General features: G+C 56.4%; 2 protein-coding genes across 2 annotated transcripts; both read right to left on the reverse strand.

Moving 5' to 3' along the window:
* Positions 1–1,659: 1,659 nt before the first annotated feature.
* BESB_048780 (uncharacterized protein) lies at positions 1,660–3,482 on the reverse strand (the record flags this gene model as incomplete). Its single annotated transcript, XM_029363329.1, has 4 exons — positions 1,660–1,934; positions 2,323–2,406; positions 2,633–2,722; positions 3,113–3,482. The coding sequence occupies 4 exons, from the start codon at positions 3,480–3,482 to the stop codon at positions 1,660–1,662; spliced, it is 819 nt and encodes a 272-aa protein (XP_029220695.1).
* A 3,121-nt stretch (positions 3,483–6,603) lies between these two features.
* BESB_048790 (uncharacterized protein) lies at positions 6,604–12,686 on the reverse strand (the record flags this gene model as incomplete). Its single annotated transcript, XM_029363330.1, has 11 exons — positions 6,604–6,733; positions 7,349–7,470; positions 7,899–8,015; positions 8,550–8,872; positions 9,365–9,587; positions 10,095–10,243; positions 10,390–10,470; positions 10,868–11,021; positions 11,331–11,423; positions 11,741–11,870; positions 12,667–12,686. 11 exons carry the CDS (start codon positions 12,684–12,686, stop codon positions 6,604–6,606), a joined length of 1,542 nt encoding a protein of 513 aa, XP_029220696.1.
* Between the last annotated feature and the right edge of the window lie 84 nt (positions 12,687–12,770).

Consider the following 12,770-nt stretch of genomic DNA (forward strand, 5'->3'; position numbering starts at 1 on the left):
CTGTTTCGTTGAACTACAGCAGTTTGCAGACGTTTCGTAAGCGCACCCCTCACCGCGCGTGCAGACTGAGAAGCTCTTGCAAAAGAAGAGTGGGCGGTGGTTTGAATTCTGTGGACTGAGGAATGCGAGGCACCCGAGTGTGCCGTCGTTGAGGCTGACGCAGACTGGCATCCCTGCATGCGGAGCGACAGACACACTCCTGCGCGTCGCTACCTCAATAAATACAGATATATACCTACGATTTTAAAAAACTAGCACGTCTATTCTACTGCTTAGACAACAACTTGCTTTAATTCCAACTGATCCTAAAGTAGAATTCAATCAGCCATGCCTGCGATGAGCTCCGTAACCGGTACAGCTATTCATTGGGAAGCTGCCGCAGATACACGTATTTGTATTCATATATATATACATATATACATATTATATATATATATATTATATATATATATATATTGTAGGGAGGGCGTTGAAGGGCCGCGAAGACTGTGGAGTCTGACTGGCGACAGAGAAATGCTGCGTAGCCGAGGAAACGAAGGCGAAGAATCTGGAAGAAGAGCAAACACAGTGGCGTCCGCGTCGTGCAGAGAAAGGAAGGCAGAGAGACAGAGCGAACCTCTCCCCGGCACGCGAGACCCAGAAGAAGAAAAGCTGCGATAGGGGTGCCGGTGTGAGTTGTATGAAACTTCAGTGAGCGCGTGAGATCGTACTTTTGAATAGAAAGAATGCAGGGAGCCAGAATACAAGCACAATTCGACTTCTTTTTCACCCCTGGATGCGCAGAGCGCCCAGGTTTCTTCTTCGTGTCCATAGACAAACCTCACCAGAAACACGGAGCTCCAGCTCTGTAAGAAGGCCCCCTCCACAGGCAAGGACACGTACAAACATATACAGGCGAACGCGTCTCCGTTGTGCAGATGTGCCGCGCGAGGCAGGCAGAGCGTCTCGGCGTCAGCGCGTAGTCGGTCTGCGCGGCAGCTGACTCACCTCGCAGGCAGCGCACCGCGCAGAAGAAAACGAAACCTGAACCTGTAACCTTCTTGTGCAGCGCATGCGGAGAGAAGAGAAAAAGGCCCAGAGGCAGACGCCCGCAGTCTCGTGCACAGAGAGAGAGGAGGGGGGGGGGGGTGGATTAGAGACGGAGCGACAAACACACACAGCCCACGCGAACGTGTTACGTCGCGTGACTCCTCAGACAGAGAACTCTCAGAGAGAAACAGAAAAAGTGTCTTTTCTTTCCACACTCGCCACGCACTGCCGCTTTCTCCCTCCAGCAGTGCCAATCTACCGTTTTGCGCGGCCGTTTTCTGGACGAAAATCGCCCGAGCCTGTCTGCGTCGTTTCGCGGACATGTACCTCCACGCATTTCGTTCGCGTGGCAGCCCGGTGCGAAATTTTCAGGCGCACGCGGCGCCGGAGACGAAGCAAGAGACTGGCTGTGCCGCAAGCGCCTCGCGCGTGCGCCGCGGAGAGACTCGCGCTCGATTTCGCGCGGCGGCTCGCGTCTCTCCTTCCTCCTTCCCGCATCGTCTCGAGTCGGATGCCGTGCCATTGCGCGCGCGCAATTCTCTCTTTCGCATGGCATCGCGCGCGGCCTGCTTTCCTTCTTTGCGCATCTGGCGCGCTCGTGGCTGCCCCCGCCGCCGCGCAGGCCTCCGCTCACTCCTCTGCCTCTGCCTCACCCTCTTCGTCCTCGAAGTTGCCGAGGTCCACGTCGCCCTCGAAGGCGCCCGACGGCGCCCACCTTTCCTTCTCCTCTGTGGCTTCTTCGTCGTTGTACGGACAGCCCTGCAGCATCTGAATCAAGTGGCCTTCGGCGATGTACTGCGGAGGAATCAGCGTGCGAAACGGCACGCCGCAGGAGGGACACGAAGGCGCGTCCGGCGCCTTCTCGTGAAGACACGCCGGGCACGCCGCACGCGAAAAAATCCAGTCTGCAGCCGAACGAAACGATGCACACGCACACACGCAACAATCCCCATATGCCGCTATCCGTATCGATCTATCTATTCCTATTATACACATACACATGTCGATAGATATATATACACGTATACATATATATACATATAAATATATGATGAAACCGGTAGAAACGGAGAGCAAGTGTGAAGAAGGTTTCGCGCTTGCGAACTCGCGCTCTGCGACAGTGCGACTCCCGTAGCACCGCGTCCCTCTGCTCACGGCCATCAATATGTAGACACATGCACAACGCCTGCAAATACAGGTGCAGAGAGTTCCGCCGCGAACAACTGTTCGTCCTGGAGAACGTGAAAAGAACTGAGCAAGGGTCGCAAGACGCGTGTCTGCGGCGTTTCCTACCCAAGTCTCCATCTTCTTCGAAGTCCTGCAGCACCACCTCGTCTCCAACGAACACACCGTCCACCAAGACCTGCGGAATGATGACTGCAAAAAGTAGAGAAAAAAAAAGCGAAAAGTGAAAGAACTGCGCAACTCAGCCACGTACGTCAGAGGGGAGCCGGAGAAAGAAGAAAACACTTCGCAGCACACCACGACGCAAGCGGGCGGGCCGCATGCTGGAAGATGAGCTGCGAAAGCTGAGGCGATGGAACAGAGTGAGGGAAGAGCGAGCACGACGCGGCAAACAAACGGGAAGACACGCGAAACTCACTCTCAGGATCGGCGCTGTCTTCCGTCTCAGGCGTCGCCTTGAGGATGCGGTTGGCCTTCCACTCCTTGAAGAGCTCCACGTCCTTCAGATCTGACAAAAAGTGGAAGAGACACACGCCGGTTGCTGAATCAACAGAAGAAGATTTAGAAGCCTTCTATCGGCACCTGCGAAGGCACCGGGCGCGGCTGGCTGCAAATTCAGCCTGACTGGAAAACTGCACAGCGGTACCGGAGACCCTGCGATACGACGCAACGAACGGCAAGATGCGACGGCGGTGCGCCAGCGAGAACCGACACCGCTGCGCTGATCAGAACTACATCTGAAAAGATTTGCACCATTTCGCACGAACGGACAGCCTCCGCGATCGGGGCGCGCATATGTACAGCTGGGCAGCCTATGACGTAGCCCCTCGGCTCCGATTTCGCAGCTTGGGCCTCGCCTGCGTTTCGTGCTTGAAGTCAGTTTTCAGCGCTAACTCACTTTTCGCACTGCTGGTGTCTCGGTTAGAGTCGATGATGATGTAGACGACGCCTTTGCAGTCGAGGAAGTTTCTCAGTCTCTGACTCGCAAAGAATTGCCTGCGAATGCTACCGAGCGAGGTGGTGATGAGGACGATCTCTGCGACTTCGCCTGTGTCAGGTACCTCGTCGTAGCCGAGGCCGCCGTCGCCGCCGACAGCCACCGTGGCCTCGCCGCCCTCCTCTGTCTCCGCGGAGACGTCGCCGCTGACTTCTTCTCCCTCTTCACCCGCTTCTTCCTCCACAACTTCCTCGCCACCCTCTCCTCCCTCAACTGCCTCCTCCTCGTACGCCTCCTCCTGCAGCGCGACTTCTTCCTCGCCGTCTGCCATGGCGCTCAAAAAAGACGAAGGAAACTGCGGGCACCCAGCGCCGCGACGACAATGCACGGAGACGGCGGGGTCGCGAGAGTGAACTCGGACGCACGCACGCACAGACGGCGCAGAAGCCGCTTCAAAGAGAAGGAAACGATGAAGGAATGCGCAGCAAATGCGTGACCAGGAGGCCAACGCAGACGAAAGCGAGGGACTGGGGGAGCAAACAACCGAGCGAACAGGTCAACCCCAAGCGATGACCAGGCTTCAGAGGAACGAGAGACGACGAAATTTCAGGGAGAACCTGAAGGCCCATAGGTGAGGAGATATTTGAACGGACGAGAGGGGAGAAAAAACGCGACAGCTGAGAAGAGAGAGAGAGGAAACGACAGAGCGAGGGAAGGTGATCGAGCGCGCACTCCGACAGGGGCGGCGGGCACTATTCGAAGCTCATGAGGTGGGGCGAAAAAGTCTATTCCACACGCGAAAAACTAATGCGGAAAAGGTCATGACGCTGTGGAACACCAAGGACGAAACGGTGACCGGAAACCAGAGAAAACGCCGAGGAAGTGACCGAGATGCGCATACGCGTATACACTCTGCAGATCCCCGGAGACGGAAATGGAAGCAGATGGAACACGGACGGAAAGGAAATAAAGATTAAACGCTCGGAGAAGAGCGGTGGGAGGGTCAGAATCTCCGCGATATTCGAAATGGATTCATAGGATGAGAGACAACCTCCCAGAGATTTACCAAAATCACCTGACGCATGTGCGGCGAACCGACAGAGGAGCTCGCTGCCGGTGCTGACGCCGAGGGAAGTTTTCGCCACCCAAATAAAAACCGCCTCTCGTGCGGCCCTCGTCTCAGTTCGTCTTTCGACCTCCGAAAATCGCGGAAACGTAAACGCTGAATGTCAAAAACGCCCGAAAGGCCGTTCCCAAGTCACGCGCAAAGCGGCGCTCCTCCCATCTAGCCGCGGCCAACGCAAATGGTGGCGCGACCGCAGGCGAGTTCGATGACGCGGAGTGGGGTTTGACCCGGGCCGAAGCGCATCGGAAGACAAAAACGGAGAAAAGGTGAAACACACTCCGTTTTGGGCAGAATAGAAACAAAACAGTAGATAGCTAGTCGAACAGAGCACCAGAGGGGGGATAAAAGCAGCTGAATGGTGCTCTGCACGCGCTGCACATACACCCGCGCCCGGCAGGGAAATCAGCGAGCGAAGACGGGTGGGGGCCGCCCGCGGAGATACTGTTCTTCTCGTGATTTATTTGCGATTTTGTGTGATGGGAATAGCAGGAAAGGAAGGCAATGTGAGCGAGCAAAGAGATGACCGCGTGGCTCGGTTTTGAACCAATTCTTTTTTTAACCCCTGCAGGGTTCCCACTGGGCCCCCGTGGCACATTCGGAACTGTCGGTGCCGCCGAATGTCGTTCACCGGGCTTTCGCCGGTCCCAGCGGAGATATGTCGGGAATCTGGTGAGACCCCTGTGTCGGTGCAGCACACTTTCGTATGACGGGAGCTCTGGGAGACAAGCATCTGCGCGAAGCCTTTGTGTCACCGCGGGACCGGCCTCCATGCAAGCAGCGCAGCGAGCACACGCAGAAAAACGCTCGAGCGAAGCCGAAGAGCAAGCAGACACACAGCAGATACAAGGCACAGCCTTTGCGGCTGGTGTAGAGTCCACTTCTCATACCATCTTCGGCTCTCACCTTCTTGTCGCGACTCCGATCCCCCCAGTCCACAGGATGACCCCAGAGAGAGACTACAGGGAACTCACGCTCCAACGGGAGTCTCAACAAAACGGGAGGAGAGACAAGTGAACACAAGAGCCGCACTGTGAGGCGGTGCCTGTAGAACGAATGGCGAAGGAGCCAGACTCGAAAATAGGCTGCGTGTGTCAGGATGCCCCGAGAGTATCCTTGCTATTGCACATGAAACGCGCGGGCCCATCCGCTGCGGAGACAGCGTCGCCGCGACGCGCCCCCCCGTGGAACCTGGAAATATTCGAGAGTTTCGTGGCCTTGAGTGGCTCGTTTGAGACTGCACTCCAAACCTGCTTTCTCAAATCTCCAGCATCACGACTCGCAGCCCACCTCGAAACCAAAACTGGAACGTGGCGCAATGGAGCGCGCTTCCAGTCTGCGTACCTCCCGCGCTCTTAGTGTGGGCAGCGTATTCGTTCGTGTCGCGCCTTCGTGACGGCGAGAGCCGAAATGAAAAAAGATCCGTTTACAGGGAAACTGACTCTACAGAGTCCGTGCGCCCTAGCTGCGCAAGCAGTCCGCGTGCCTTGTACAGGATCGCGTATTTCCCACCTCTGTCTCATACACATAGTCCCATATATTTATACAATTACATATAGTTAGAAAATATATACATATATTCAAATGCTTGTGATGGGTATGTGCGGATGCTACGCCGTACAGAAGAGTAGCCTAGCCAACCCCCTCTAGTCGCGACCTGGCAGCCATCGCCTCAGCAAGCGCCGACGCCCTCTGGGCGCGCGTCTTTCTGCGATCACTAAACGAAGGAAATCGGGTGGAGGAAAACGACGCACAGCTCTGCTTGACCCTTGTAAGCACCTCTTTCTTCTTCATAAGACAGTCTCCGCTGGGCGGCGCAGCTCCACAGAGGCGTCAACAATGCAGACAACGAAAACGGACATCGCACGAGCTCCGCTGCCCGACGCCCCAAAACGCGCGCTCGGCCCGGAGCCTTAAGCCGTCCACCAGACAGCCACATGTGAGCCTAAACAGACTGAGCTCGAGAGCCCGTCGCGCCTCCGCGGATAAACCGGAACCTGCCGCGCGTCTTCTACAGTTCTCGACAATCAGACACAGCACTCTCTCTACGGCCCTCGCTCCGCATCGTCTCTTGCGCACGGCACCTCTCCTCACTGTCTTCAGTTTTCTTTCCTGAGAGGCAACACGTGAACGCTGACACGCACTTCGACTCTCTGCGCGGAAGAAGGTCGGCGAGTCGGCCCGCCGAAAGCTCTCTAGCCAGCGCGACTCTGATGGCTCGAGAGCCAGAGGAGTCGCGGGATTTTTTCTAACATACGGCGCCTCCCCATCCCCGCGGCGTTCCGACCTGCAACTGAGAATTCTTTGCGCTCCCCCTACGGAAAATCGACTACGCTTTGCCCGATACCCGCGTAGGGCTCGGCTCTCCCGTGGACCCGTCGTCGATGTAGCGCAGAACCTCGTCGCTCTCATCCAGGTGCTTCATCATGAACACGAAGTTGTCTCGCGACTTCTCCGTCCTGCAAAACATGCAACACATGCCACACACAATGTTAGAAATCATTTTCATGTTCAAAAGATACAATTGCAAAAAGATGGTTGTAGTTGTACTTGTTTGTTTTTTTGAGAACGTAGAATTAAACATTCGCGCTCCTTCACGCCGGCAAACCCACATACATCCATATATATATATATATATATGTATAGGCGTATAAATAAGCATGTGAGTACAGGTGTACTGGTTTACGCACATGTGTAAATGCCCGGAGCTACATATTCAGACAGGCAGGCTGGCCGCTCGCTCCATGCGCGTTGCCGAGAAGGACCGCCCAGCAAGGAGGGCTATCGGCGAGCACACAGACGGATGTGCACACAGACAGACGACGCATGAGCGCCTCGAACGGACTGGTGCGCGCGCGTGAAGAGAAAAGAACCATCCAGATCGATGAAGACCGAGCTAGAGGCGACCGCCACACATTCTAAGAAACCAGACACGGCCAAACCGTTCCAGAAAACCGCACACCCGAGATGTCTTCACGCTCGCTCAAACTGTAGGGCTGTCGTCCCCTTCTGCCGAGCGTTCCCACGCCGAGGTTCACTAGAAATACGACTTCCGAGTGCAGCCGCGGACTTACGGAAAAATTAAAGCAAAGGAATGGTCGCTCAGCTTGACGACCGCGCAGCGAGAGGCTGGCGGCAGTTGGTGGTTCTTCGCGGCGGCACGAAATGCACTGTCGTCTTGGCCCGGCGAAACAGACTGAAGCAAGTCACAGACCACCGGCACAACGCAGTGCACAAACTTAAGGCATGCCGCGCAACAAAGGCGGTCAGTCTCTCCCTGGCTCTGCCTCCATCGCTCGACGAATCAAGCGCAATGGCGACAGCGATTGGCTACATCCGCTACGTGCCTATCGATCTGCCTAAACACATGCGCTGTACGCCATGACTGTCTACACAGAACTTTATATATAATATGCAGCGCGACCACGCAACCGCATACATGCGCTAGAAGCAACAGGCGAGCAACGAGTACCCGACTCTGCGCTTTTCTCGCGAGATCTCGATACATCACTGGGTGAAAAGTCTGGGACACGGCCACGCAAAAGGATCGCACTCGACAACCAGCAACAAAAAACACACACACACATGATGAAGCGGGAGGCGCTTGGCTGCAAAATGCCCTACCAGAACCTCATCGAAGACGCCGACGATTTGGCCTTTGTTGCATCTCAGCGATAGCAGCTGGAGTGAGGCGCCCGAGAGACACAGCTTCCGCACCACCAACGAGCCCTTGGAAGTCGCCTACGAAAAAAATTCGGGAAAAAAAACCACTGCATGCAGGGAACACCGGGGTCTCAGGGCTGCGACGAGCTGACACCCACCAAAACCCTCTGCCACGTTTCCCGCTGTGCGGCCCGCCACCTTGACGCAAATCTGGCTGGACTCGTGCTCTGTTTCTCTGTCTATTGACGTTCGCAGCCGCGAGCCACCGCGACGGCGCCATGAAAATCTGCTTTTCTGAGTACTGACACCACCTCTGTGCAGCTGAACGCGTCCCCAGACTGCGAGACCCGCCCTCGCAGCCCGGCCTGTGCTTACGCGACTCGCGCGCATGAACGCTCGCACAGCTGCGCGTCTTCCCTCGAAGGCACGCACGCAGAAGGCTCCTGAGAAGCCTGTCTACCGCGCGGCGGGTAAACCTGAACCCGACGATCGTTCATCTGGCCTCAGTTTCCTCCACAACGCGCTTGTGCGCAGCAGTTTTTGCTCCTTCTGTCTCGCGGGCAACCCTCGCGCGGTTTGCGCGTTTGGCCGTCTCGCATTTTCCGCACTCACCTTCTGCACGTTCATACCCTTGCTGAAGGCCGAGATGCAGTGCGCGAGGCGCGCTCTGTCGGTTTGGCCTTCTTCTCCTTGCTTCGGCGGCGCCACGAAGAGCTCATCGACTGTCTCACACGCCGCCACGGACGCACACTCTTCGTCCGAGTCGTCGAGGGTGTCTTCCCAGTCACCCAGCGCGCTCCCCGCGACCAGCCGCTTGGAGGTGCGAAGCAGCAGCGCGAAACTGTTTCGCTCCGCCTCGCTGGGGAAGACAATCGTCACTGTCACCGGCTGCGGCAACGAATTCGCGCCCGGCAGCGTCGACGGGAGCTTCTGGCCTGCACCAAGAGACACGAAATGCAACACGCCGAGCGCACATCCACGATCTCGCTCGTGCCATGTGCGCTGAAGAAGCCCGACGCCGCGAGGCGCCATCAGGGACTGCGACGCCTCGCAGTTCCACGCAAACACGCTCTTGCAAAAGTAGATTCGGACGCCTGCGCACGCGGGATGACGGCACATCTAGGTCTGCACAAAGACGATGCATGCGCGCTCAAGCCATACGATACACACATCCAAAACTGCATATATATATATATATATATCTATATATACATAAGTATTTAGATGTAGATATAGATATGAAGAACGAACACGCCGCTTCGCAAGCGACTGAGAGCGTGAGTGAACGCGATAAGACAGACGCCGATGTGCAGCCTCCAGGCCCCACGAAAGCAATCGATTTCAACAAGCACAGGGACGGACAGTCCGCGTGAATGATACACACGTGAGCGCCACAAATGTATGTTCGCATGCATGTGCATCTTTACCTGGCGCAGGCTGGAGGCCGGTGGCGCTGCTTCGCCGCGCGTTTGCTTTGAAAACAATGTAGAGAGACTGGTTGTTCGGAACGGCGCTGCTCGAGTTCTTTGAATCCGCCTGCAGACGCGCGAGGGCGGGCGACTTGCCGAATTGGATTCTGTCGATGTCATGAATCTTGACGGCGACGTCAACCACCTGCTGTCCGTTGACCTCCTTCGTGACAAACAGCTTCTGAACATACATCGCGCTCAAAACCGCCTCGCTATCGATTTTCCGTGGACATGTCGATACCAGAAATTCCCATAAACCGTCCGTTTCGGATGGGTTTTAACACCGCCTCTTTCAGTAACTGTCTGCCGGTACATCAGGTGGTCCTATGTGTTGACCCAAATCGAACCGACCATGATACGACTGTCCCTTGAATACTAGGTGACTCCGGCTATGACATAGACAGAAACAGCGACGCGCGGCGCCTTGACTCGCCCTGCGCAGAGAGGGGTCGCCAACACGCGTGCAGGCCTCGAGCATCAAGTTTGGCATGTGCAAAGCTTCGATAACGTGCACCTCTACGCGCGGAAGGCAGGAGACGCGCGCAGCGACGGTCGCCGCGCAGAGAGGAAAACTGACGCACGACGCGCTTCGCAGACGTCGACGACACAACGCGACGCACGCACACGAGATCAATGGGGCGACGCGCCCAGGCAGACGCCCGCCCGCGTTTGAGCGCGTAGCGCTTACGTTCAGGTTGACGCAGACAGAGGAGCGCAATTTCTTGCCGGTCGGTGTGATGAGAATCACCGGCTTGGCGATCATGTACTCATCCACGAGCAACCGATACACGACTTCGAGCTCCGCGCCGTTGTACTGAGACTTCAGCTGCTTGACTTCTGCAGACAGACAGGCGGCCACCGCAACATCAAAACGCGATACAAACCGACGGCGCTTTCTATCTGCGTCGGCGCACACGAGGATGAGAAGTTGCTAGTTCTGGATACCACCACGAAGCGCAGGAAGCTACAAAGAGCACACTTACTCGCCTCGGTCTTCGCATCCCACTCCTTGTCCGGCTTCTCAAACTCCTTGACCTGTACACCGCCCCACTGCACGCGCCGGCCTGCGCACGCAGAGAGACAAACCAACCAAGAAAACCAAGCCCTGAGAAGGTGAGAAGAGACTGCACCTGAGACTGCGGGACAAAACGAATTCCACGGCGACCACAGGATTCAAACGCCAGCCGCGAAAGGATATCTTGGAAACCTTCAAAGCAAGCTCATCCGCCTATCGGTCTGCAAACGCGTTTTAACGAGAATGCCGGGGAACGGGTGTACCACGAGGCGTGACTCTTGTGCATGCATATATATATATATATTCAAATATACATATAAACTCTGGTAGATTCGCATGCGCACAGGAAAGAAAGAGGAGAGTGGCGCAGCCGTGGGGGGCAGCGAGGCAGCCCGCTACGCACGCGTCGCGTGTCTCGAAAGGGGAAGTTCTGAAAAAAAACGAACCTAAATCGACGCGAAGTCGGTCTTGGTCTGCCTCGTTGACAAATTGAATGGACACGCGTTTGGAGGCTGCCGCAGCGGCGCGCTCACGCCCTGACGACTCCGAGGCATCCTGCACCGCGCGGTAGATCTCGTCTCGCAGGATCGCGCGCATTTTCTGAAAAAAACGAACGCCTCACACGCTAGAGCCCCGCTGAACCTCGCAGTAAAGCAGGTACGTTCGATTCACACACGCCCACATGCATGCATGCACACATGTATTTATATGTGAAAGTACGTATATACATATACGTGTGCGTATGCATGCACGGTAGCCGGGCACGGCTGCCGTCCCAGTGTTTGACGTTTTTCCCCTCGTCGCGATCGGCGCATTCGAGCGTGCAAGGCACACTTCGGCGTTTTCGGCCGCACTATTCACACGTATTTCGAATATCCATGGCTTGCTGGTGCATGCGCGGCCTCTTACCGAGCCTCGAGGCACGAAGTCAGGCGGGCGAGTTGGCGTCTCGCCCTCCTCCGCGACCGCGCACTCAAACAGGTCAAGTTCATCTTCGAAGAGCTGGAAACAAAGATGCAAGCAAAGAGTGGTTGCATGCGCATCACGCCAGAGACACAGCCGCTAGGCGATGATGGACGCCGAGGCTTCATCAAGAAAAAAAAAGAAGCTCGACAGCGCCGCGACCGGCCTCTCCTCGTTCGCTTCCACAGGCGGTGCGCAGAAGCGAGTCTTCCAAGAAAAAGCGGCACGCGAACGCTCCACATAGGAGCCACGAAACATCTGTGGTCTACACAGTTCCACCCTGTCTACAAATTCCAGTAGACGCCTGTCACTGTCGTTTCTATAATCTGTTAATGCTTGCCAGCTCGAAGCCGTACATCCTTTCCAGGGGCGGCGGGAGGGTCGTGGTCGATTTGCTTGTAGAGGCTGGCGGCAAGCGCGGTGACTTTCTCGCTAGACGGCCATGCGAGCTTGAAAAACTGAGGCTCGCAGTCCTCCTTGCGGGCGCTACTCGACACAGGAAAGAGAAAAGACACCGACAGAGACAGGATTCGGCGGCGCGGAAGCGACGGGGGGGAGAGGCCCGCCCAGCCCGGCGGCGGAAAAATTTTAGAGCCCTAAAGACTCCGACGAGGCGAGACACGACGCGAGATGTGGACCGAAGCCGACAGGAGGCGGATAAGACCGCTTCACAGTGCCGCCCAAGAAAGCAAGCAAGACACACGTCGCACGAAGGATGCATCCGACAGAGAGGAAGCCTGCAGCGCGAACGAAAAATGAAGACATGAGCCGCATATCGGAGCGCACGTGACAGCCAAAGAAAGCGAGTGACAAAGGCCCATCCCTCTGCAGCGCGCCACACGAGGCGAGACGAAGGCAGCGGGGAGACAGCACCGAAGCAGACAGACGAAGCTGAGAAGAAAGCGGAAAGAGCCTAGCAAGGTTCAGAGAGGCGAGAAAAGGACTACCGTGCGGACAGACGAGGCGAAGACGCAGACGCTCGAGAGGAGGAACGCGCGAGACAAGCAGAGGATGATGCGAATCCAGAAAAAAGGATATAAATGCGCATAAACGCATAGAATCTCGCAGGCAACCCCGCGCGAGACCGACAGGCTGACAGGACGGGACTCCAGTTATCAGATACAGACAAAAAAGTTCTATGACTGCTGCACACCGCCACCCGAGTGGACTGAAAAATCATGTCCTCCAGCGCGCGCAGGTGGCCTAGACGACGCAGAAGCGGCACGCCTGGGGCCGACCGCTGTTGCAGAAAAGACCCAGAACGAAAGCGAGGAAGCCTCACCCCTTTGCTGGTCCCGCCATTGTATCTGTGGAGAGATTTCACGCGAACGCCTCGTTGGCAGGCGCTCTCTCGCGTGTGCCTGCTGCGCACGCCTCACGCCGCGA

The sequence above is a fragment of the Besnoitia besnoiti genome, chromosome III (genome assembly GCF_002563875.1).
Source record: "Besnoitia besnoiti strain Bb-Ger1 chromosome III, whole genome shotgun sequence".
Classification (NCBI taxonomy): domain Eukaryota; phylum Apicomplexa; class Conoidasida; order Eucoccidiorida; family Sarcocystidae; genus Besnoitia; species Besnoitia besnoiti.